The 26,377-nt window shown below is 44.2% G+C and overlaps 1 protein-coding gene across 38 annotated transcripts in view; it reads right to left on the reverse strand.

Annotated features, from left to right (window-relative positions):
* The window catches only part of LOC123768787 (prominin-1), a 274,739-nt gene that overhangs the window by 58,970 nt on the left and 189,392 nt on the right, over positions 1–26,377 (reverse strand). For 23 of the 38 annotated variants that reach the window (XM_045759709.2, XM_069317038.1, XM_045759671.2 and 20 more), the window contains exons 5-8: positions 5,135–5,201; positions 3,036–3,200; positions 1,451–1,572; positions 419–445 (exon numbers count right to left, since the gene is read on the reverse strand). In XM_045759709.2, coding sequence (XP_045615665.1) covers positions 419–445; positions 1,451–1,572; positions 3,036–3,200; positions 5,135–5,201 — 381 coding nt within the window. The remainder of the gene's footprint in view (positions 1–418; positions 446–1,450; positions 1,573–3,035; positions 3,201–5,134; positions 5,202–26,377) is intronic. The other 15 variants (XM_069317047.1, XM_069317036.1, XM_069317029.1 and 12 more) reach the window with 1 other exon arrangement.

Here is a 26,377-nt window from a genome sequence, read left to right on the forward strand (position 1 = left end):
AAAGTGTTAAAAATCAACATGCACAGAGGTCATGCCAAACATATTACATTTCATGCATATAAAAAGCCATTGTGCATGCATGCGCACATACGTGTGCATGTGCACAGACATGCACACAGGATTATTTGCTCTCATGCACTCCCCTTCCACCCCCTCCCCCCATCACTATTTTTTCACATTTTCCCATCCCTCTTCACTGCTGCATGCTCTATTGCTCGCACTCTTACCATCTCTAATGCACGCACACTTACATTTTAATACATACAGTATACACTACCAAACATGCACAATTAAAATTTACATAAATTAAATGGTATTGCTATCATGCACAAATTTAAAAAATGCATTCATGATTTATGTATAAAGCCTTAGCATTCATGTATCTAAATATGGTTACATTACATGCTCTCCAAATTACCTGAGGCAAAACATCGGTCTCCAGATACTGTGAGGAAGGAACCACACGAGTTAGTGCCATTACCCTGGTCAACCTCGACTGTGTTGCTCAACTTCTACACTTCATACTTCACCTCAGGAATTACTGTGTGTTTTTTACTTTACATAAAAAAAAATTCAAGATACTGTATTTTCACCAATTTTAATCCCAGTTTGCATATTTTGCATTTCAACACTGGCATAGAAGTTCAGCTCACACACTTGTTATAAAGCCAAAGCCCATATCTCACTTATGATACATTATTAAAATTTCAATTAGTGTCCGTAGAGCAAAGATATGCAACGTCCAGAGCTAAATGTGTTGAGGATTTAATTGGCTACTGGTTTGACATAAAAAGAGATACAGATTCAGCTGGAAAAGGTGTTGCATATCTCTACAATAGACAGTTAAGTACAACTAACTAAAGAATACACAACTGAAAAACAGTATCAGGCAAGTTCATACTTAGGGTCACCTGTTACAGGTCTCAATAGTTGTGTTGTCTTTAATCTTTCATAGAAGCTAAAGCCAATTATAGACAATTCCTAGTTATCAGTTAGTACTGTATTTCACACTTGTGAACAGAAACTAAATAAAGTATAAGATAGGAGTCCTGATGTGCGAGAAAATGAAGGAAACCAAGGTTTAATTTGTTTTCCGTGTGATTCCACGTTCACTCAATGCTTAGAGGATGCAACATTGATCTCAAACTGGTGAAAATTTTCCAGTCATGCCTTTAAGACACGTTTCTATAGATAACAAGGATACTCTTGCCAAGCTTTCCCAAAACACTTGACTCCAAACTGGTTTTATGCAAATTGCAGTGGCTTACTTTAAATAGAATTGAATTTACTAAAACAATATACCAAACTTCATTGTATGCATCCACTTCTTCAGAATTACTCGTTACTTTGCAGGCTCTGACACATTGCAAACTTTGAGTTAAACTTTTTACCTATAAGTGATCTCATCAGGTCAAAATCTGGTCACTTCATGCATCTCGGGTTTACATACCCGATCGAAGTCATTGTTTATCCTCAGCTTATCAGCATATTCTATAATGACCTCATGGCAATCGGGCAAAGATTCACACGACTCTTGAAGTTCTCTAAGCCTGAAAGCAACGTCACCCAGCCCTGAAAAAAATATAACATGTAAAACATTGATTAAATTTTCAATATCATAAATATGAATTACCACAAAGCCAAAAACTTTTTTTGATAAAACTACTGTACGTATTTTTAAATACTGTATGATATTTCCAACACATTCAAAAGTAATGTTTGTAGCCAAAAGCCACATAAAAACATAAAATGTAAAGTACATTAAGGCTGCTGGATTTGTTTATGTAGCAACATTCCACACACAAACCTGACATGTCTCCCACACATGGGGAGCTGATGATTGTTCCATAAACATTAAACCAATCAGAATTAGGTTTTAAGATCAGACATACTATGGAAACTAAACACTGTGATACCCATTGCACAGCCAGTATGGTTGGGTGTTGTGTTCAAGCTGTCCCCGCAGTTATAGGGTGAAGGCTTTGTGCACCATGTGAATGCATGAAGCCTAACTCCATATCTGTGTGGTGTAAGTACAGTACCTAAGAGTAATTATCTAAGCATAATTACAAGATGAGTGCTACACATTGTGTCCCACCTTCCCAGTACTGATCTAGTCATTTAAAAAACAAAAACATTGTAATGAAAACTCATGTTTTATTGGAGCAAGATCCTACATAACGCTAGTCCTTACTTCACAAAGTTTCAAGGCAACCAATAGAGGCATAGTAATTTTTTAAACAAAAACTAGTACTGGATTGATTCAGTCTAATCAGAGGATGTACCATATCTATTTATTCTTATCCCCTAATGGAAAACAGAGAACCTTCCTAGATAGCAGTTTTGATGTTTTAACAAGTAGGCTAAAAGTGAGGCCTATAACCATTTTCATCTTCTAAATACCACAAGGACTCCACCATCAAAACCCATTAGAGCCACAATGATTTAATTGGCACTGAATACAACAAAGCTGCAAAAGAGGCAATACAGTGTAGCCAAATGGCTTGTTGATCCACACAGCATGAGCCATGGATCATGGCCTTCACAGCTGCTGAAGGGCCAGCTTTGTCCAGTGACACAAGTAACTCCTCCCCAACCCCTGCATCAGGGAGGATAGGCATTCCACCCGATATTTCCAGCTCTCGCCCAGATGCCTACGACAGAGGTATGCCTCCTCAGTGTAGGAGACAATGAGCAGCTGTTTTACACTCATTAACACCACCAAGATAAAGACCAGACCATGGGGGGACACTGTTCCCCAAAACTACCTCAATTTAACCAAAGAGATAGATAGATATACTGTACAATACTCTGTATATGAACATTAATCAAAACAGGCCTACCATAGCATTAACTACAGAATTATTTGCCTATTAAAATGTATTGTCTTGCTAATACAGTATTTGAATATCTTTTAAAATTACATCATCAGCTTACACAAACTATTATGTGAGAGATATTTAACAATTGAATGTAACTTATCTAAACTAGAATATCAACTAATGTCTGGAATATTGCAGCAGCAATTAACTCACCACTCTGAAGATTGGATGTCTGGTCTTGCAGCTGCAAGGTTGTATTCTTTATCTCCCACAGGTCCTTCTTGATCACCGACAGGCTGGTTGCAATGGCAGTCAAGTTATCAATGGCAACAGCCTTTGTTACTCGAGCTAGTTCACTTTTTACAAGCTCCCCACTACCTGAAAATCATTACAAATATATCAATGTACAACAACTACCAGCTTTTCTCAAAGTACTTACTGTACCTAATTTAGTAAAACTCAAACTTCTTGAGCACAAAAAAAAAAAAAAATAACCACAGGTGAATTAAATAAATCTTAGTTGATTATATTCGACACTCATTTTTACATTACAGACAGCAAATAACATTAACTATCTTAAAGGTGGCTGTAATGGTTAAAACACTGTACAGTATTACAGTGTGTTCAGCTACATACTAAACACCCAGTACAGTACTTTCATAAAATGCACACCATTACAATGATAAAAGTGGTGTACAGTATATACCTGGCATCATTACGGTGTGTAAGTTGACAACAACACTACCTGGGTGCCTACACACACACAGTCACCCACTGGGTAACACAACTTGACCTATTCCAACTGGTTGGTGCATCAATTAGTTTGACAATTTTGCCAGCCTTAGCACATACACCATGTATGATGATAAACCCGCAATGTATTGATAACGATGGTCAATGTCCCTCGCCCATCCCTCGATGGTTAACACTTGCACGTGTCTGCTCTTGCAAGTTAGCAAGCAAGAGTAGAACTGTACATTATGAAGGCCTGCTACTTCTGCCTACCTTATGAACACCCATGTATGGTTCACTTCCTTGTGTCCAAACAGATCTTTAAATGCACGGTTATATTTATTAAACCAAAATATAAATGAAAATTTAAATTGAATTACTGTATTCATTTTTGTACATTCATATTTGGGTCAGTTTACACATTTACAATAAATTATGTGCACAAGATAAAATCATAACATCATATATGTAATTTTAACTGTATACTTAAGATTCAGAAGTAACATTTATCAATAATTTTAAAATACAGTTGTCAAATACAGAATCAAACTATTTCTGTAACAACTTGTATAAATCATTACAATAATGGCTGAACTAAACAGGTGTACATCAGTCTAAATCAAATTGTACTCTTTTTAGCATAAAGTGAGTAACATTTAGCTTACAGTTTGAAATACTGTATATTATAAAAACAAAGTGTAAGTGTAAACAAAAAATCATTAACTGCGGGCTGCTCCAAGCAACAGCCTGTTGGACCAAGTTATCACAAGTCAAGCCTGACCTCAGGCCGGGCTTGGGGAGTAGAACAACTCCCAGAACCCTCTCCAGGTATGCTCCACGTAACAATATATGTATAAAATAATCACATTAACATAATCAATGAGAAAATCATTAGGAGCCATGAGGAAGATTCGAACCTACACACTGGGTACTCCCAAACACACATCTTGGACCACTTGGCCATAACATGCTTAAAAAGCCGCAGTGCATGCAGGTAATGTGTGAAACCCTGACTTTGTTTCAGCAGAAGCCTCAGGACCCCTAGAGAATTCAGTTGAATTCCAATCTGCATTGCATTTAGAATGTCGTTGTTAAGTGGTCTAAGGCTTGTGCTTGAGAATACCTAGTGTGCAGGTTCAAACCTTCCACATGACTTCTACTGATTTTCTTACTGATCACGTTAATGTGATTTCTTTGTGCATTTGAGGAGAAGCTTTGGGGGTCAAACTCCTGGACCACAGCCTGAGTGCATGGGGGGAAATGTGTGTGAAATCCTGATTGGACTTCAGTGGAAGCCTCAGGATCCCTAGAGGATTCAGTTGAATCCCAGTCTGCATTGCTTTTAACAGTATCGTGGTTAAGTGGTCGAAGGCGTGTGCGTGGGAGTGCCCAGTGTGCAAGTTGGAATCCTCCTTATGGATCCCACTGATCTTCTATTGTATTTTATCACTATTATAGAACAGTACAGGCCAACTATACACTCCATGCCTATAACTTTGTAACTAAATCTTTTGCCTATGGGCAAAAGATTATGAAATCCGAATGTGCCCCCCCCCCCCTCCAAACAAAAAAACACTTACTGTCTAGCTTGTTGAAGAGTACATTCTGTAATTCCCGGTAGTTCCTTACTAACAAATTCTGCACTTCCTGAAACACGAAAAAGACAAATATTAGAAAATTAATACATTTTATATGCATGAAAATACTATATATGTATATAGATCACTGGCCATGAAGCTATATACATTTGATCGCAAATCAAGGTGCAAATCCCTGCTCCCAAATCCCCCCCCCCCCTAAATATGCACTTTCCTGGCAGACAAAACAGGTGACTTCATATAATAAAATGTGACGCACATGATTAAGGCAATTACGGGCTCACCATAGCCCGTGCTACATAGACACTTCGTCCTGAGTAGCTAAATCTTTAACAGCAACAACGATTAAGGCAACACGGGAGACATCTCCCGTCACGCAGGGTGCAGTCGCACCTCCACAGATCTCCAGTATCATCTATTGATACTGGTAATGGTTCAAAAGGGCCTCCACTTACGGGCTATTCATGCCCGTACCACCTCTTGGGTGGCTTAATCTTTATCAATCAATCATTAAGACAACCAACTTCACATTCCGGAGTACTCGCTCAAAACACATGCACCCATTTAATCCTCTAAAGTATTTGAACCCCCAGTATATAAATGGCGCTCGCTTTATTCAGCACAAATTCTACCCAGCCAGAGGTCATAAAGTACCTCAGTAATAGGTATAACATTCACCCAAGGTAATAAAGTACCTCTGGAACAGGTATAACATTCACCCAAGGTAATAAAGTACCTCTGGAACAGGTATAACATTCACTCAAGCTAATAAAGTACCTCTGTAACAGATATAACATTCACCAAAGGTAATAAAGTACCTCTGTAATAGGTATAACAGGGGTATCGTGATTTCACTGTGCATGTTTAAAACGGCTGTCTTAGCAATGATTAATATTCGCTCTTGTGGCGTCAACTAGGGTCGGTGCCTAGGATGCAAATGTTCTACAGGGATACCTGCTTGATGGGGTTCTGAGAGGACTTCTACTCCAAGCCCGGTCCGAGGCTAGGCTTGACTTGTGTTACTAACAGCCACCATCAGCTCCCACTTCAAGTTTCTCACGGTAAGACAATGTACGGATATCATTTCGAGAGCAAATAAGTCCTGGACAGAGTGATAACATCCCCCGCGCTTCCTGAGCGATTTGGCAAAGGTTCGTGTCATGGCCGGGAAGTATGACCCGGCGCCAATCCTTAATTGTAAGTCGACGTTCACCCCAGTAGGGATTAGGTACACGGGTTAAATGATTGGCAGGTCATATTCCAGGGAAACTAGTGGGTAAGGCTTTCCCATGAGCTACGGAAAAGGGGCTCTCTCAGCTCGCCGACCGGTTGTCAGCAGTCGTCTGTTCCAGTACACACTTGTGTCGATAAAAAATCTCAACTCTCTCACGCCAAGAAACTTTTTCTCCTACAAGCAGCAAGGCTATTTTATTTAAACCTCAGAGAAATAGTACTTATTAACTTGCAAGACTAATGACAAAACACTCAAATCACACTATGACGTCAGCTATCCAGACTTTCACATTAAAGACAACACATACGAACACAAGAACAAAGGTAACTGCAGAAGGCCTATTGGCCCATACGAGGCAGCTCCTATTTATAACCATCCAATCTTTTTCCGTGTTTATTTCCCTCCCGATTTTTGTGTCATCGGCAAATTTGCAAATATTGCTGCTCAAACCTTAATTTAGATCATTTAAATTATATATATTAAATAACAGAGATCCCAGGACAGAGCCTTGAGGCACTCCACTTACAACATTTTCCCAGTCTGACAACCCCATTTACGCTAACTCTGTTTCCTTTGGTATAGTCATGCCCTAATCCAACTTAATATAGCACCCCCAATACCATGAGCATCTATTTTTTTAATCAGTCTTTCATGTGGCACTGTATCAAAAGCTTTGCTAAAATCAAGGTATACAACATCACAATCCTTACCACTGAAACTCCCAGAACCCCGTCCAGATACAACGTCATGTGACCTTGTGACCCTCGCAGGTGGGGGTACGGCGCCCCATGGGAAATGGTACACAGGAAGGCGAGAGAATGGGTGTCTCCAGGGTGGGTTACAGTGGTCCTCTATCGACTTGAGAATGGTCCAAGACGGACCGAAACGTCGTCGTCCCTTCACTTTCTAGCGTGTGGTCTGGTCAACATAATTCAGCCACGTTATTGTGACTCATCGCGTGCATGTGGTCCTCTACCGACAGTAGGAGGGTAGAGGACTGGACTAACCCATCCTCTCCACTAATAGATCGCATTTCTTATGCAATGGTAGCCAACGTTACTAATGCATCTTACATTAAAAGGTAACGGCTCACAAATATCTTTTTCTGTGTAACGAACTCTCTAGGTTAGGTGGGTTGCTTAGGTTCGTAAATGTCTGGTTAAGGTTACGACTTTGTATTATTTACGTTGTGTAAACCAAGAGAACTAGTCCGGCGTCCGCAGAGTCCTGTAAAAATTTCTATGTACAGTGAAATTGACTTTAGTGTTTTGTTTCAGGGTCAAAGAGGCGCCAGCATACCTTGCATGCTTTTCCAAAATAAATCTGGTACACTAATTTTGGTTATATTATTGTCTGGTAGACGCCATTTTCCAAAACGGCGAATATTTGTTCAAACTATATATTATTCAATTTCAATAAAATTAAAACCAAGTTAAAGCCTTCCTTTAGCCGAATGGATTGTATTTAAAAATGTTTATTTAATAAGCTATTGTTATGGTACAGACCTTAGACGCCTTTCGAAAATATTGCCGTGGGGGGGGGCAATTTAGATTTACTCAGTCCAAATTTGAAACCAGTATCATTTAGGCCCTAACCGAGATATTAAAAATAAGCAGTTAGGTGGATAAAAAGAAGAAATAGAAACCGAGATTTTCAGATTGAAAACTTTGGCGTTGCGTTCGGTTCTCACTATGACCGTTCATGGCAAAGTATGATAATCATGAACAAATCCACAAGGGTCGTAATGAGGGTTTGAACCGGACGTAGGTTCGAACCCTCATCACGGCCCTCTTGATATATCTGATATATCTTATTGATATATTTGACATATCACGCTATTGTGATTTTTGTGCGTATGCTAATCACCTAATTGATATGGAAAGTTTTCTGGAGCAAACAGAAATCTGACGACTATCAGCCACTCATATCAGACATGACTGAACTCTTATAATGAGAGGCGCCCTTTTTTCGGCATTAGACTGAAGTAAAAAAACTGAAAACTGAAAAAAGTAAAACAGTGAGGAGCAAGATATAAGAATTTATTAACGTTGCGAAAAATCAGAGCAAGTACTGTATATCAGTGTGTTTAATCATGTTATTGTTTTTGGAAATAAAACATAAGAATGAAGGTAACTGCAGAAGACCAATTGGTCCCTACGAGGCTGCTGCTATTTATATCCACCCAATCTCATTCATATATATGTCTAACCTACATGTCACACAATGTGACCATGGTGTTATTGCACATAAAATGCGTTCAAAACGAATTACCGGGAAAATAGGCAGATGGATCCACAATTTCCTAACAGAACCCAATGTGTAATAGTCAACAAAATAAAATCCAGCCCATCAACCGTGAAAAGCTCAGTCCCCCAGGGTACTGTGCTTGCTCCAGTACTTTTTCTCATCCTCATATCGGACATAGACAAGAACACAACCTATAGCACTGTATCATCCTTTGCAGATGACACTAGGATTTTCATGAGAGTTGGCAACATAGAGGACACGGCAAACCTCCAATCAGATGTAGATCATGTCTTTCTATGGGCTACAGAAAATAATATGGTGTTTAACGAGGATAAGTTCCAGCTCATGCACTACGGAAAAATTTAAAATATAAAAAGGGAAACCACGTACAAAACTCAGACAAATCATAACATAGAACGAAAAGGCAATGTAAAGGACCTGGGTGTACTCATGTCGGAAGACCTTACCTTTAAAGAACACAATAAAGTAGCCGTCACAACTGCAAGAAAAATGACAGGTTGGATAACAAGAACTTTTCACACTAGAGATGCTATACCGATGATGATACTTTTCAAAACGCTTGTGCTCTCTAGAGTGGAGTACTGCTGCACAATGACAGCCCCTTTCAAAGCTGGAGAAATTGCTGACCTGGAGAGCGTGCAGAGATCCTTTACTGCTAGAATCCACTCAGTAAAACATCTAAATTACTGGGACCGACTAAAGAGCCTAAATCTGTACTCCCTTGAGCGCAGGCGGGAGAGATACATAATAATTACACGTGGAAAATAGTAGAGGGGCTGGTCCCAAACCTGCACACAGAAATAACATCACATGAGACCAGAAGACATGGCAGGATGTGCAGAATACCCCCGTTGAAAAGCAGAGGTGCAACAGGTACTCTGAGAGAACTATCAACATCAGAGGCCCGAGACTGTTCAACACGCTTCCACTACACATAAGGGGCATAACTGGCCGACCCCTCACAGTGTTCAAGAGAGAACTGGATAAACAACTTCAAAGGATACCTGATCAACCAGGCTGTGACTCATACGTCAGGCTGCGAGCAGCCGCGTCTAACAGCCTGGTTGATCAGTCCAGCAACCAGGAGGCCTGGTCGACGACCGGGCCGCGGGGACGCTAAGCCCCGGAAGCACCTCAAGGTAACCTCAAGGTAAGGTACACTTGAAACTATCAAGGGATCCCACTTCTTTATGTTACGCGGTAATTGATTCCACAAATCAACAACCCTGTTAACACAGCATGTAATATGTGGCCGAGAAGGAACTTGGCAGCCACATGTGAACACAGTTGGTTTATTGATCAATGCATTTCCAATGTTTGACTCCATACATTATTCACGTTACGGTTCCTGGTATTACGAGAGAACGTGAAGTAAACTCTCCATTTCTATTGGAAAAGTTTATACAATTTTACTTTATGGAAGGGAATTTAAATTTTGTTGCTCCGGACATGAAGGGAGAGCAGACAATGTAAAGGTCTTACAAAGCTACAAAAGGCAGTGTTGGGTAAACAGTGACATGTGGCAGGGTGTCTCTCTCTACCACCAAGTCTTAACAATATGTAACATCTTCCCAGCTCTTACAAATTCCAATTTAATGAATCTTGGAGAAACATCGCACCGCGCACTTACTACAAGAAACAAAAATCTTTGATAAAATTGCCACAAGGCTCATGCAGTTCATGATGGAAAAAGGAAATGATTTTGAAGTTATCAGCAGTTATGCTTCATGAGTGCTACAGAAGTGACTGTCGGCTTCCATGCTGAGGAAGCCGACAGTCACTCAGGCACTCTGTAACCATGCTGAGGAAGCCGACAGTCACTCGGGCACACACTAACCATGCTGAGGAAGCCGACAGTCACATCATGCCTCGTGCAAACTGTGTTCTTGAACAAGGTGTGTAATGTATTTTTGTATTGTCAAATTATAATGACGTAGTTACATTGCTGTTGCAACATTCACACTCACACTAAAAGATCTAAAAGAGCTATGGTTCAGGTTTGGAGCTTACAGTATATAACCAATTGTTGCCTAGATACGTAATGCATTTCCCAAGTAGTTTTACCATTCTCTAAAACAACTAAGGCATTAACTGAAATAAATAAGGAGATACAGTACAATAGCAAATTATATCAATACCTGATAAAAATATAAAAATTGTACATACAAAATTATATGCCCAATTTATGGTACTACAAAAAAAATTCTGAAATAAAATTTATTCAGCTAAAGAAGTGTTTTAAAATGGTTTTAGTTTCGCCCAAACCGGATAATATAAAATAATAAAATGGGAAATGAGGTCTATCGAACTTGCGCCATAAATTTGAGAGAAGCACAGAAAATATTTTGGCACCTATTTGACCCCGAAACAAAGCACTTAAGTCAAATTCTCTTTACATGTACATTTTTCCGGGACACCGTGTGGGTGGTGGAGTGAACGGCGCTGGTGTAAGAATGGGTGACCGCGGTCCTCCACGGCTGGCTCTCCGGACAGGTTATCAACACCACCATCACACCAGGCCGGCACGATTCCTGTTCCTGGTGGGCTGGAGTCAGCAGATTGTCAGCCAAGATTATAATGACGGCTCGCGCCGCCACTTCCGCCAAACCTGGGCACGCCAATCATACATACTCTTAAAGTTCCAGCAATACATGGTGTGTTTACAGGAGTGACGTGCACAAGATATGATTGTTTCCAATAAGCTTCCATTGTAGCTGGAGACAAGACAATTATTGCACCTGTCACGTCCTGTGTAAAATGGATGCGTCTTCCCAGTCGATTGGTTGCTGACTGCATTTAAGGTCATTCCTCCGCTAACAGCTCTCTTCCTGCACTTGCTCTGGGTCTTGCTTTCTCTCTTCTCGACCACTTTTTATCACCGCCTCTCCCATTCTTGCCTCCCGCTTTCTCTATTAATGCCAACTTTCGTTTTTATTGCTTCCCATCTTCGACAGCCATCTCTCGCTTGTGTTTACACTTGCAACTGAAGCTCCCGCCTACTACTACTGCCGCCGCCGCCAGCGTCACCAATAATGTCAACACTTGCCATTATCACCCTTGACCATGATTACTTGCTTTCGGCCTCTTCTGCTTACTCTACCAAGTATACCTCCCCAGCAAGCACAAACCAGTCATACATTAGTGAGGCACGGGATGGAGCCCATCGCTGACATTAAACTGCCACTAGCGGCTTGAAGCAGAAATTGGATTTAGCAAGCCAATGGCTACGCAGGCAAGCGGCGCGCCTCAAAGCTTACCCACTGACACCCTAGTAATTCCACACGTCACTTGGCGCCCTAAACAGTCAAAATATATCACCACAAACTTCCTACAGATCGAGTTAATGTATGAGTATTTAATTTATATTTCAGAACCTAAAGAAAAGAATTAGTTAAGCGAGTGGTTGTGATGTGAAGTTGAGCTGGGATCGTCCCAGAGACCCAGTAGGTAGTGTGGGTTGGGCACTGTGCTTACACCACCACATTAGTCTTCACTCTTCAAAGACCACTTCTCACGAGGCTTCGCCCACGTAATTCAAATGTAAATACTTGCCATTGAAACAAATACCTAACCTGGACCTAACTATATACAAGACCAGAATATATGATATGAATTTCCATAAGCTAATATTTTCTTTACACAAATATTAACAAATGTGCCTTGAGTGAGGGGGGGGGGCGGCCCACCACCTGCCTCGCAGCGGTGGGGGGGGGGGAGGGGGAGCACACCACTTGTATTATTACCATATGAATATGAGCTGTTTACAGCTGTCTGGTCACACACGTTAGAAAGAATTTCAGTATCAGGGTAGTTAACAAATGGAATGCATTAAGTAGTGTTGTGGTGGAGGCTGACTCCATACAGCTTCAAATGTAGATATGACAGGGCCCAGTAGGCTCAGGAATCTGTACACCAGTTTATTGACAGTTGAGAGGCGGGACCAAAGAGTCAGAACTCAACCCCCGCAAACAACTAGGTGAGTACACACGCGCGCACACACCCAGCGTAACTACGTCAATGTAAAGCCAAAAAAAAGAATGGTACGCTCCTTCCCCGTCCCATCCCAAATCCTTATCTTGATCCCTTGTCAGTGCTATACAGTCGTAATGGCTTTGCGCTTTCCCGGATAGTTCCCTTCCTTTCTTTCCTATTTCCATTTCACAGCTGCCTTTTGGAACTGTTGAGCCAGCATTTCCTCCCGACATTTTTCACCTCGAATCACTGACCATCCAGCTGTGGAACTGTACTCCGCACTTGTTAACTTCGCACTTTTTCACCCCATTATGTATACTTTATTTTGGCGGCGGGCCTGCAGGAACACAAGACGGCGCGCGCAAGCGTCTTTTCCACTTGGTCTTCCTCGTGTTGCGCGGACAGGTCTGTGGGCTCTAATGTTTTATTAAGTGTCGATAAATTGTAAAGCGAGTGTGAATGTGTAGTTACATAATAACTACGTTCGTGATGTCCCGTCTTCCCAGTACTCTTTGTTGTATAACACTTGGAAAACTACTGACGGTTTTGGCCTCCACCACCACCACAACACTTAACTTGTTCCAACCGTCTTACTGGTGCAAGAACTGAACACTGGTACTCCGCACCTCCAGTCAGATACAATGTCGCTAGTTACCGCCCTCGTCTGTCTGATATTTAGAACATTTTTTCATCCATGTTAGAAGTCTCCCCGTTATCCCTCCAGCATGTTCCTTTCCTGAACAGCCTCTTGTGTGGGACTGTCAAAAGCCCTTTTTTTTTTTTAGGTCCAGATAAGCACAGATAAGTAGTAGAACTCCCAGAATCTCTCTGAGATTAGAAGAACTCGCAGAACCTTCTCCAGGTATGCTCCGGGTATAAAAACTAAGTAGATTTGTTACACAGGATCTTCCAGTTCGAAAACTATACTCTGTCCGTTATTATGTCATTACTCTCTAGGTGTTCTACCCATTTGGTTTTAATTTGTTTCTAGTGCTTTCTAGTGTTTCTAGTTTAGATTTAGGAAAGACTTGGGTAAATACTGGTTCAGTAACAGGGTTGTTGATTTGTGGAACCAATTGCCGCGTAACATTGTGGAGGTGGGGTCCCTCGATTGTTTCAAGCACGGGTTGGACAAGTATATGAGTGGGATTGGGTGGTTATAGAATAGGAGCTGCCTCGTATGGGCCAATAGGCCTTCTGCAGTTACCTTTGTTCTTATGTTCTTATGTTCTTATGCTTTGGCTACCACGTTAATGATACCTGCTTGATGGGGTTCTGGGAGTTCTACTCCCCAAGCCCGGCCCGAGGCCAGGCTTGACTTGTGAGAGCCTGATATGGGTCTATAATTCAGAAGTTCCTCTCGGCTACCATTTTTATAGATTGGAACTATGTCTTTTTCCGTATTCCCAAGATTACTGTGCACAAGGAAGTCTGAAATCTTAATTGGAGTGGAATGCCCAGTTCGGTTGCACATTCTCGCAGCACCCAAGGTGAAACTCCATCTGGTCCAACCGCTTTATTTCTTCCTAGCCCCTTGAGTAATTTTTCCACTTCGTCTTGAGATACCTCTATGTATGTACCTCTATGGTGTGTTCTGGAATTGACATTGGGTCCGGCTCTCTGAAATCCTCATTTTGTACAAATACACTTTGGAACAGTTCATTTACCGTCTCTCACACTTTTTCATTCTCAGTAGTCCTGTTCCCGGTTCTCAATCTCTGGCTTTAATCCATTACATGCAGCTTGCTTTTAATGAATGTATAAAAAAGGCCTGGATCTGTTTTACATTTGTCCGCTATACCTTTCCATTTCGCTTCTCTCCCCACTGTTGTATAGTTCCAGCATAGTTGAGGCAGTTGATAGTGGTAAGGTTTGCGATGTTGTGTACCTTGACTTTAGACACAGTACCACATGAAAGACTGATTAAAAAGATAGAGGCTCATGGTATTGGGGTTGCTATATTAAATTGGATTAGGGCATGGCTATACCAAAGGAAACAGAGTAAGTATAAATGGGGTTAAGTCAAAATGGGAATGTTGTAAGTGGAGTCCCTCAAGGCTCTGTCCTGGGACCTCTGTTGTTTATAATATACATATAAATGATTCAGATTCAGGTTTGAGTAGCAACATTTGCAAATTTGCCGATGACACAAAAATCGGTAGGGAAATTAACACGGAAGACGACTCACTATCACTTCAAGTTGATCTAAATAGGGTTTTGAAATGGGCAAAAGATTGGCAGATGCAGTTTATTGATACTAAATGTAAAGTTGAGGCTAGGTAATGATGATAGAGTTACAAGATACGAACTATATGGTGTTGAGATTGCGAAGTCGGATTGCGAAAGGGATCTGGAAATTATGATTAGTAAGAATTTAAAACCAAAGGATCAATGCATGAATGTTCGTAATAAGGCAAATTGGACACTGGGATTTATTAATCGAAGCGTTAGTAAGAAGACACCTGGTGGTGTTTTTCAGCTATATCTTGCTCTGGTTAGAGCCTATTTAAATTATGCAGTTCAGTTTTGGTCGCCATATTATAGAATGTATATAAATTCACTTGAACGTGTCCAGCGTAGGATGACTAAGTTAATTCCCCAAATTAAAAATCTTTCATATAAAGAAAGATTAACAAAGTTTAAATTGCATTCACTGGAAAGGCGAAGAGTTAGGGGTGACATGATAGAGGTTTACAAGTGGATGAATGGACATAACCGGGGGGATATTAATAGGGCATTAAAAGTATCAACACAAGACAGAACACGAAACAATGGGTATAAATTGGATAAGTTTAGATTTAGGAAAGACCTGGGTAAACACTGGTTCAGTAACAGGGTTGTTGATTTGTGGAACCAATTACCACGTAACGTGGTGGAGGTGGGGTCCCTCGATTGTTTCAAGCGTGGATTGGACATTTATATGAGTGGGCGATTGGGTGGTTATAAATAGCTGCTGCCTCGTATGGGCCAATAGGCCTTCTGCAGTTATCTATTATTTTGTTCTTGTATAACCTTCCCTTACCCCCCCCCCCCCGGGGCCTACAACACCACCCCTCACCACAACAAGAACCTGACTACTACCAGTACACACAGATCACACTAACGTAATTCATCAAATGAACAAATCCATTAAGTTCAGTAGAACTTCGGTTTCAACTCTTAACCCCGTCGTAGCTCAGTCGATTAAGGCAGTGTCTGGGATGCTCCCGGACGCAGGTTCGAATCCTCATCACGGCCCTTGTGGATTTGTTCATCTGACTACTACCAGCTTTCCGACACGCCGACCTCCTTTGGAGTAGGTTACACCCGAGATTATCATAATTATATTGATGGTTGTGCCTGAATGGTGGCACGCGAGCTGCTACTTTCCTGCAGGACGGGATGGGACCTGGTGCAGGCGTCCCCGAGACCCACTTGGGGTATGGGACCTGCTGCAGGCGTCCCCGAGACCCACTTGGGGTATGGGACCTGCTGCAGGCGTCCCCGAGACCCACTTGGGGTATGGGACCTGCTGCAGGCGTCCCCGAGACCCACTTGGGGTATGGGACCTGCTGCAGGCGTCCCCGAGACCCACTTGGGGTATGGGACCTGCTGCAGGCGTCCCCGAGACCCACTTGGGGTATGGGACCTGCTGCAGGCGTCCCCGAGACCCACTTGGGGTATGGGACCTGCTGCAGGCGTCCCCGAGACCCACTTGGGGTATGGGACCTGCTGCAGGCGTCCCCGAGACCCACTTGGGGTATGGGACCTGCTGCAGGCGTCCCCGAGACCCACTTGGGGTATGGGACCTGCTACAGGCGTCCCCGAGGCCCACTTGGGGTATGGGACCTGCTGCAGGCGTCCCCGAGGCCCACTTGGGGTATGGGACCTGCTGCAGGCGTCCCCTGGTTGATGGGGTTCTGGGAGTTCTTCTACTCCCCAAGCCCGGCCCGAGGCCAGGCTTGACTTGTGAGAGTTTGGTCCACTAGGCTGTTGCTTGGAGCGGCCCGCAGGCCCACATACCCACCACAGCCCGGTTGGTCCGGCACTCCTTGCAGGAATAAATCTAGTTTCCTCTTGAAAATGTCCACGGTTGTTCCGGCAATATTTCTTATACTTGCTGGGAGGACGTTGAACAACCGCGGACCTCTGATGTTTATACAGTGTTCTCTGATTGTGCCTATGGCACCTCTGCTCTTCACTGGTTCTATTCTACATTTTCTTCCATATCGTTCGCTCCAGTACGTTGTTATTTTACTATGTAGATTTGGTACTTGGCCCTCCAGTATCTTCCAGGTGTATATTATTTGATATCTCTCTCGTCTTCTTTCTAGTGAGTACATTTGGAGGGCTTTGAGACGATCCCAATAATTTAGGTGCTTTATTGCGTCTATGCGTGCCGTATATGTTCTCTGTATTCCCTCTATTTCAGCAATCTCTCCTGCTCTGAAGGGGGAAGCGAGTACTGAGCAGTACTCAAGACGGGACAACACAAGTGACTTGAAGAGTACAACCATTGTGATGGGATCCCTGGATTTGAAAGTTCTCGTAATCCATCCTATCATTTTTCTGGCTGTCGCAATATTTGCTTGGTTATGCTCCTTAAACGTTAGGTCGTCAGACATTATTATTCCCAAATCCTTTACATGCTGTTTTCCTACTATGGGTACATTTGATTGTGTTTTGTACTCTGTATTATGTTTAAGGTCCTCATTTTTACCGTACCTGAGTACCTGGAATTTATCACTGTTAAACATCATATTATTTTCTGATGCCCAGTCGAAAACTTCATTAATATCATCTTGAAGTTTTTCAATGTCCTCAGGCGAGGTAATTTTCATACTGATTTTTGTGTCGTCTGCAATGGATGATACGAAGCTGTGACTTGTATTTTTGTCTATATCTGATATGAGAATAAGGAAAAGCAGCGGTGCAAGGACTGTACCCTGAGGTACAGAGCTTTTCACTGCACTTGGACTAGATTTTATATGGTTGACCGTTACTCGCCGAGTCCTGTTTGACAGAAAACTGAGTATCCAGCGTCCTACTTTATCGGTTATTCCCATTGACTTCATTTTGTGTGCTATCACGCCATGGTCACATTTATCGAAAGCCTTTGCGAAGTCCGTGTATATCACATCAGCATTCTGTTTTTCTTCTAATGCCTCAGTGACTTTGTCGTAGTGCTCAAGTAGCTGTGAGAGGCACGATCTTCCCGCTCGAAATCCATGTTGGCCTGGGTTGTGAAGGTCATTGGTCTCCATGAAATTGGTGACCTGACTCCTAATCACTCTCTCAAATACTTTTATGATGTGCGATGTTAGTGCAACTGGTCTATAATTTTTTGCCAATGCTTTGCTCCCTCCCTTGTGTAGAGGGGCTATGTCTGCTACTTTAAGTGCATCTGGTATCTCCCCCTTATCCAAGCTCTTCCTCCACACTATACTGAGTGCCTGTGCTACCGGCACTTTGCATTTCTTTATAAATATTGAATTCCATGAGTCTGGACCTGGACCCCGAGCCCCACTTGGGGTATGGGACCTGGTGCAGGCGTCCCCGAGGCCCACTTGGGGTATGGGACCTGGTGCAGGCGTCCCCGAGGCCCACTGGGGGTATGGGACCTGGTGCAGGCGTCCCCGAGGCCCACTTGGGGTATGGGACCTGGTGCAGGCGTCCCCGAGGCCCACTTGGAGTATGGGACCTGGTGCAGGCGTCCCCGAGGCCCACTTGGAGTATGGGACCTGGTGCAGGCGTCCCCGAGGCCCACTTGGAGTATGGGACCTGGTGCAGGCGTCCCCGAGGCCCACTTGGAGTATGGGACCTGGTGCAGGCGTCCCCGAGGCCCACTTGGAGTATGGGACCTGGTGCAGGCGTCCCCGAGGCCCACTTGGAGTATGGGACCTGGTGCAGGCGTCCCCGAGGCCCACTTAGAGTATGGGACCTGGTGCAGGCGTCCCCGAGGCCCACTTGGAGTATGGGACCTGGTGCAGGCGTCCCCAAGGCCCACTTGGAGTATGGGACCTGGTGCAGGCGTCCCCGAGGCCCACTTGGAGTATGGGACCTGGTGCAGGCGTCCCCGAGGCCCACTTGGGGTATGAGACCTGGTGCAGGCGTCCCCGAGGCCCACTTGGGGTATGGGACCTGGTGCAGGCGTCCCCGAGGCCCACTTGGAGTATGGGACCTGGTGCAGGCGTCCCCAGAGGCCAACTTGGGGTATGGGACCTGGTGCAGGCGTCCCCGAGGCCAACCAGGGGTATGGAGCAACATCCTAGTCCACAGGTTCTTCCCTGCCTTTATTTTGGTCACGTTTCCACCTACTGTACATTATCCTGAACTTCTTTTCCTCTTCTAAGAGAGCTCTTGTCCTCTGTTTATTATTCCTCTGTGTTTGATATGTAACGAGTGGATAGTGGGGAGGGTGGTAGTTGGTGGGGGGAGATGGATGGAGGGAGGATGATGATAGTACGTTGGGAGAGGGTGGGAGGTGGTAGTTGATGGGGGGGAGTTGGAGGGAGGTGGTAGTTGGTGGGGGGAGGGAGGTGGTTATAGTTGGTGGGGGAGACACCAGACAATAGACACAAAGTCTATTATATAAAATTTGTGTTACCTGCTTGATACCTGGTTGATGGGGTTCTGGGAGTTGTTCTACTCCCCAAGCCCGGCCCGGCCCGAGGCCAGGCTTGACTTGTGAGAGTTTGGTCCACTAGGCTGTTGCTTGGAGCGGCCCGCAGGCCCACATACCCACCACAGCCCGGTTGGTCCGGCACTCCTTGGCGGAAAAAATCTAGTTTCCTCTTGAAGATGTCCACTGTTGTTCCGGCAATATTTCTTATGCTCGCTGGGAGGACGTTGAACAACCGTGGACCTCTGATGTTTATACAGTGTTCTCTGTGCCTATGGCACCTCTGCTCTTCACTGGATCCCATCCCATGTTGGAGTTGGTAAACATGACTTTGTAGATCCATTGGCCAATGGGGCTTGCAGGAAAGAAAACATTGAAGAGCAGAGGTGCAACAGGTACTCTGAGAGAGAACTATCAACATCAGAGGCCCGAGACTGTTCAACACGCTTCCACTACACATAAGGGACATAACTGGCCGACCCCTCACAGTGTTCAAGAGAAAACTGGATAAACACCTCCAAAGGATACCTGATCAACCAGACTGTTACTCATACGTCAAGCTGCGAGCAGCCGCGTCCAACAGCCTGGTTAACTAGTCCAGCAACGAGGAGGCCTGGTCGAGGACCGGGCCGCGGGGTCGCTGAGCCCCGAAATCATTGCAAGGTAACCGCAAGGTAAGGTAGGCAGGCCTCCTGGTTGGTGATCTGGTCAACCAGGCTGTTCGACCAGGCTGTTCGACCCGGCTGCTCGCAGCCTGACGAATGAATCACAGTTATTTCTTTGGAGGTGTTTATCAACTTCTTTTTTTTTGTTTTGAACACAAAGAGGTCGGCCAGGAGTATTTGGTGTTAATGAGAACTTGCTGATGGATTTGAATTGGCCTTGCAAGCCATCAGAGCGAGCGCCTTCAACACGCCTCGGGTAAGTAGTGCGTCGCTGGAGTTTAAAGGACGGGGGGGGGGGGCAACTATCCACCACGTCCCTGGACATGGACGGGACGGATGAAGGCGGACAACCCGCCTGCTTTCATAACTCTCACTGTATTTACAAATCGGAATTCGGGGAATTTGACGAATAATGGATTTATAGTAAAGGACAGAAGGCGACAATTGTCTTTTACGAGGACTTGGTTGTCTTGGAGTAGATCCAGGTCTTGGGCCACCAACTGTGGCAGTTGGGCATCGCATCTTTGAGTAATGATAGTGGTGAAGGGTAGTGAGGGCAGCCTTTCAAGCTGGGTGGGTAGTGGGTGAGTGGAGATGCGCAGTGGTGGGCCTCCTGCTGGTGGTACGGGCGGTGGGTGGAGGGGGGGGGGGGTGGGAGGGGTAAGTGGGTGGTGCGAGGGAAAGTTACCAGGACTTGGGCTGGCCAAGTCATGCGCGGTACGCCGCCCCCACCAGCGTCCTGGCCGCCCCCACCCGCCGCCCGCGGAAACTTACCACCCGCCCGCCCCGTACCCTCAATCCTCCCCTTGGTCACGGAGCCACAACACCAAAGGTACAACGTCGTCTACCTCATCCCAGCCATCACCTGTGTGGGGCACAGCGGGGCGAGACGCAGGTGGTGGCGGCCACCGCCCCCCCCCCCCCCCCAAGACTCACCTGATGGGGTGGTGGTGGAGGCCCCCCCCTGTCTCACCTGATGGTTGCTGCCTCCTCCTCACCTAGGTTCATCCGACACTAGTACCCACTGTGATAGGGTCCTGCAGCATACCTGCAGAGAGTTCTGGGAGTTCTTATACTCCCAGAGCCCTGCCCGAGGCCAGGCTGACTTGTGATAACTTAGTCCAACCCGCAGCCCCACATATCCACTACAGTCTGGTTGGTCCGGCACGTCTTGCAAGAACTTATCCAAGTGCCTCTTGAATACATCCACCTTTGTTCCAGCAATATTTTTAATGCTTGCTGGGAGAGTGTTGAACAACTGTGGACCTCTGATGTTCAGATAGTGTTCTCTGATTGTGCCTATGACACCTCTGCTCTTCACTGGTACTATTCTGCATTTCCTTCCCTACCTTTGGCTCCAGTATGTTATTCTATTGTGCAAATTTGGGACTTGGCCTTCAAGTGTCTTCCATGTATATATTATTTGATACCTCTCTCGTCTCCTTTCCACAGAGTACATTTTGAGAAATTTGAGACGGTCTCAATAATTTAGATTTTTATAGTTTTATGCGGGCCGTATGTGTTCTCTGTAGTCCCTCTAATTCAGAGATCTCTCCTGCCCTGAAAGTGGAAGTGAGTACCGATCAATACTCAAGAGGGACAGCATCAGTGATTTAAATATTATTAGCATTGCTGTGGGATCTCTGGATCTGAACACTCATATAATCCATCCAATCATTTTCCTGGCCGCCGCAATATTTGCTCGGTAATGTTCACTAAATGACAGGTCGTCAGACATAATTCCCAGATCTTTTACATGTTGCTTTCCTTCTATGAGTCTTGCTGTACCCTGTGTTTTGTTTAAATTCATTGTTTCCACCATGATAAAGTACCTGGAACTTGTCACCATTAAACATGTTATTTTCAGTTGCCCAATCGAAGATCTTATTAATTTCTGGCTGCAGTTTTTCAGTGTCTTCTACAGAGCTGATTCATGCTGATTTTTGTAGCATCTGCAAAGGATAACACGAAACTGTGACTAGTATTTTTGTCTATATTCCAGATAAGAATGTCTATATCCGAGATGAGAAATAACAGTGGTGCAAAGACGGTGCCCTGGGGTACAGAGCTTTTCACTGCATTTAGGCTTGATCTTATTTGATTCACCGTCACTCTACATTCTGTTTGACAAAGTTGAAAATCTACCGCCCCACTTTACCCATTATTCCTATTGGGTCTCATTTTAAGGACCATCACTCCATGGTCACATTTGTCGAATGCCTTTGCAAAGTCTGTTTATACATCATCTGCATTTTGCTTTTCTTCTAGAGCTTCTGTGATTTTGTCATAGTGGTTGAGTAACTGACAGACTGGATCTTCCCGCTCTAAATCCATGTTGTCCTGGGTTGTGTAGCTCATTTTCCATAAAACTAGACATTTTATTCCTAATCACTTTCTTTCAAAAAACTTGTATTGTGATTGTATTTTTATTGTGCAACTGGTCTATATTTTTTGTCAAAGCTTTACTACCCCCCTTGTGCAGAGGAGCTATATCTGCAGATTTAAGTGCTGCTGGTATCTCCCCTGTATCCAGGCTCTTCCTCCATATTACGCCGAGTGCTCGCGCTACTGGTACTTTATATTTCTTTATGAATATTGAATTCAACGAGTCAGACCCAGGGACTGTCATTTTGTGGTCAGATGAAGTGGCAAGTGTTCTTGCTGCAAGGTTTCAGTAACCTGTTCTCGAATCAATAACAGTTCTCGAATCTTTATGTATGATAACATGTTATCAGTGTCCACCAAGAACATGTTCCAAAGCCTTTTCAATAGCTGCATCTCTAAAGATGAACACCCGATTGTGAGTCTAACTTCAAAGTTTCCTATACACACGCAAATCACATTATGGTGATATATAACAATTTAAGATGTCTCTTACAATGTTTCTTGCCTTAACTGCAGCTCAGGATTATCGTCTCTGCTGGTCTCCTGATCCGTCTGGGAAGTATGTGAAGTTGACAGATGACAAGTTTGCCTTTCTAATCATCTGTGCAATGTTGCACAGCAGATGGGGATGTTTGTGTGCCGTGCAAATAACAACAATAGTCGGCAACAACAAAATATGTAGAGCAGTCTCAGTTTTTAAATAGATAAAAATATATATCAAACAAATTACAGGAAAAAAGGGAGTTAATGACAGATGAATGAGTTTGGTTGGATATATATACGCAGATGACTCGCATGGCCCCAGTATGCTTCTGCAGTTTTCTTTATTATCTAATATCTACATATTAGAATGTTTGTGAGTGTGTGTTCAGCGGCCCGACGCCTGGGGCTAGCCTCGCCAAACGTTTAACAGTAATTGCTGTAGGTTACCCGGGTTGTGACTTACGTCAGACTGCGAGCAGCTGCGGACAGCCTCGCCGACCAGAGAGACCTGGGGCCGGATTTACGAAGCACTTACGCAAGTACTTACGAACGTGTACATCTTTCCTCAACCTTTGACGGCTTTGGTTACATTTATTAAACAGTTTACAAGCATGAAAACTTCCCAGTCAACTGTTGTTATTGTCATAAACAGCCTCCTGGTGCTTCGGAGCTCATTAACTGTTTAACAATTGTAAACAAAGCCGCCAAAGATTGAGAAAAGATGTACAGGTTCGTAAGTGCTTGCGAAACTGCTTCTTGAGTCTGGCCCCTGGGCAACAACTAGGAAGCCTCGTCAGAGACTGGGTCGTGGGGACATTGATCCCCGGAACCAACAGGAACCAATACACAAGTAGTATGTGTAAAGGAGGAAATGTATATGTTTATCTCTCAGAATGTTCGGTAATATGTTTATTGTTTGTGATGTGTGTGTATATAATATGTATTAACACGATGTACTGAACGGGGTGAAGATAGCTTGAGCTACCTCATCCCTTTGTGTGTATTTTACCTCAATAAACTTATTTCCATTTCAAGAGGAACCAACGGTGCCTACTGGGTATCTGCCGGGATTAAGTCAGAATGTGTTGAGAGGAGTAAAGTTGAAGGCCAGGAAATGTGTAGAAACCTGAAATAAAGTGTAGCTGATCAGCAAGAGTTTTCCCACTTGTATTTAAGCATTTCTTTTTTACTCTTTCGAGGCCACACAGCCCCGCTCCTGTGCCAGGTAAGTCCACTACGGGCTCACCATAGCCCGTGCTACTTTGAACTTGTTCCGAGTACCTGAATCTATAACAACAACAGCACACTCTTTCGAGCATTCATACGTGTGTACACACTGATACGTACAGACACGCAATGTTGGTCTTTGTCAGGCCATGTTGTTGGGACAAGAGACGGGGGGGGGGGGGGGGGAGGGGGGTGTGAGAGCGCGGGTGAGTCGCCTGCTCCCCCCCCCCGACACTGACTACAGCATCAATAACACTCAATTTTACCCGAGGCATCCACCCACTCATCCATCACTACCATCCACACACATGTGGTCAGAGAGAGAGGGAGGTGGGGGAGGCAGGTGTGGCGGAGGCCTCACAGGTGCCTGTCTGTCCTCCACTGCACATCTACCCACATATGGAGGCCTCACGTCAATGAGTACCTCAGTGTGGTAAGAACAAGTGAAGAGGCAACACACACACACACACACACACACACACACACACACACACACACACACACACGCACGCACGCATACACACACACACACACACACACACACACACACACACACAGGAACTAAAGCTGATACACTTCACAATTGCTTCACAGTCACGTCAGGAGGGAAACACGAGTGAAGGACAGGTGATGGGCCGAGGGAAGCGGCAGACAGGCTCACTCAGGCTGTGTTTGGCCAGCTTCACAGAGCTCCTGCTTGATGGGGTTCTGGGAGTTCTGCTCCCCAAGCCCGGCCCGAGGCCAGGTTGAGAGTGTTTGGTCCACCAGGCTGTTGCTTGGAGCGGCCCGCAGGCCCACATACCCACCACAGCCCGGTTGGTCCGGCACTCCTTGAAGAAAACTATCCAATTTTCTCTTGAAGACGTCCATGGTTGTAAATTTTTCTTTCAAAGCTGTCTGCGTTCGCATTAATATCGGTTATATTGTCTGGGGCTTGGATGTCATTCATAGAGACACTGTCCGCATCTTCCACTTTCAGAGGATATGTATATCTCTCAGAATGTTCGGTAATATGTTTATTGTTTGTGATGTGTGTCTATATATGTATTAACACGTTGTACTGAACGGGGTGAGGATAGCTTGATCTACCTCATCCCTTTGTGTGTATTTTACCTTAATAAACTTATTTCAATTTCCACTTTCATATTGTTTATCCTGGTACTAAACACAGCCTCATACTGGCCTCTTAGTATTTCACTAATTTCTTGTCATCCTCTGTGTACGAACCTTCAGTTGTAAGTAAAGGTCCAATACTGAAATAGGTTTATTTTTATTTCGCATATGTGAAAAAATTACTTAGGTTTTTCTTTCTCTCTTGTATAGCCTTCTATTTGATTAGTTTCTTCAAACTGGTATGATTGTTTCAACGTTTTTATTTCTTCGACCTACCTGTTCCGATTTATTTTTTCTTTATTGTGATAGCCGTGATTAAGCATTCCATGATTATTTTCCTTTTTCTACAGTCGTCTGCTGCTGCTGTTTTTAGATTCAGCTACTGGGAACAAACAGTTCCATGTAGCACGGGCTATGGTGAGCCCGTAGTGGACTTCCTGGCACAAGAGCGGGGCTGTAACTCAAGTCTTCTGCGTTCTTTCTAGAGTGGTCCTCTTTCTGCCCCTCCTCACAGGCACGTGCTTCAAGCAGATCTTGTATGCTTCAGCTGTTAGCTGAGCTGTTCCCTGTGTGGGAGTTTTGTCGCCTAAGACCGTCCTACCTTGAGGTGTTTTCGGGGCTTAGCGTCCCCGCGGCCCGGTCGTCGACCAGGCCTCCTCGTTGCTGGACTGGTCAACCAGGCTGTTGGACGCGGCTGCTCACAGCCTGACGTACGAATCACAGCCTGGTTGATCAGGTATCCTTTGGAGGTGCTTACCGACTTCTCTTGAACACTGTGAGGGGTCTGCCAGTTATGCCCCTTATGTGTAGTGGAAGCGTGTTGAACAGTCTCGGGCCTCTGATGTTGATAGTTCTCTCTCAGAGTACCTGTTGCACCTCTGCTCTTCAACGGGGGTATTCTGCACATCCTGCCATACCTTCTGGTCTCATGTGCTGTTATTTCTGTGTGCAGGTTTGGGACCAGCCCCTCTAATATTTTCCACGTGTAAATTATTATGTATCTCTCCCGCCTGCGCTCAAGAGAATACAGATTTAGGCTCTTTAGTCGGTCCCAATAGTTTAGATGTTTTACTGAGTGGATTCTAGCAGTAAAGGATCTCTGCACGCTCTTCAGGTCAGCAATTTCTCCAGCTTTGAAAGGGGCTGTCATTGTGCAGCAGTACTGCACTCTATGAGATGATATTCCGTCTCCCATTGAATGTTTGCAAGATCTATATTTATTTTTTCCCAATCAATCTCTTACTATTGAAACTGAATTGACTGAATGATCCTTCTCG

This window comes from Procambarus clarkii, chromosome 86 (assembly GCF_040958095.1).
Source record: "Procambarus clarkii isolate CNS0578487 chromosome 86, FALCON_Pclarkii_2.0, whole genome shotgun sequence".
In the NCBI taxonomy this organism is placed as follows: Eukaryota; Metazoa; Arthropoda; class Malacostraca; order Decapoda; family Cambaridae; genus Procambarus; species Procambarus clarkii.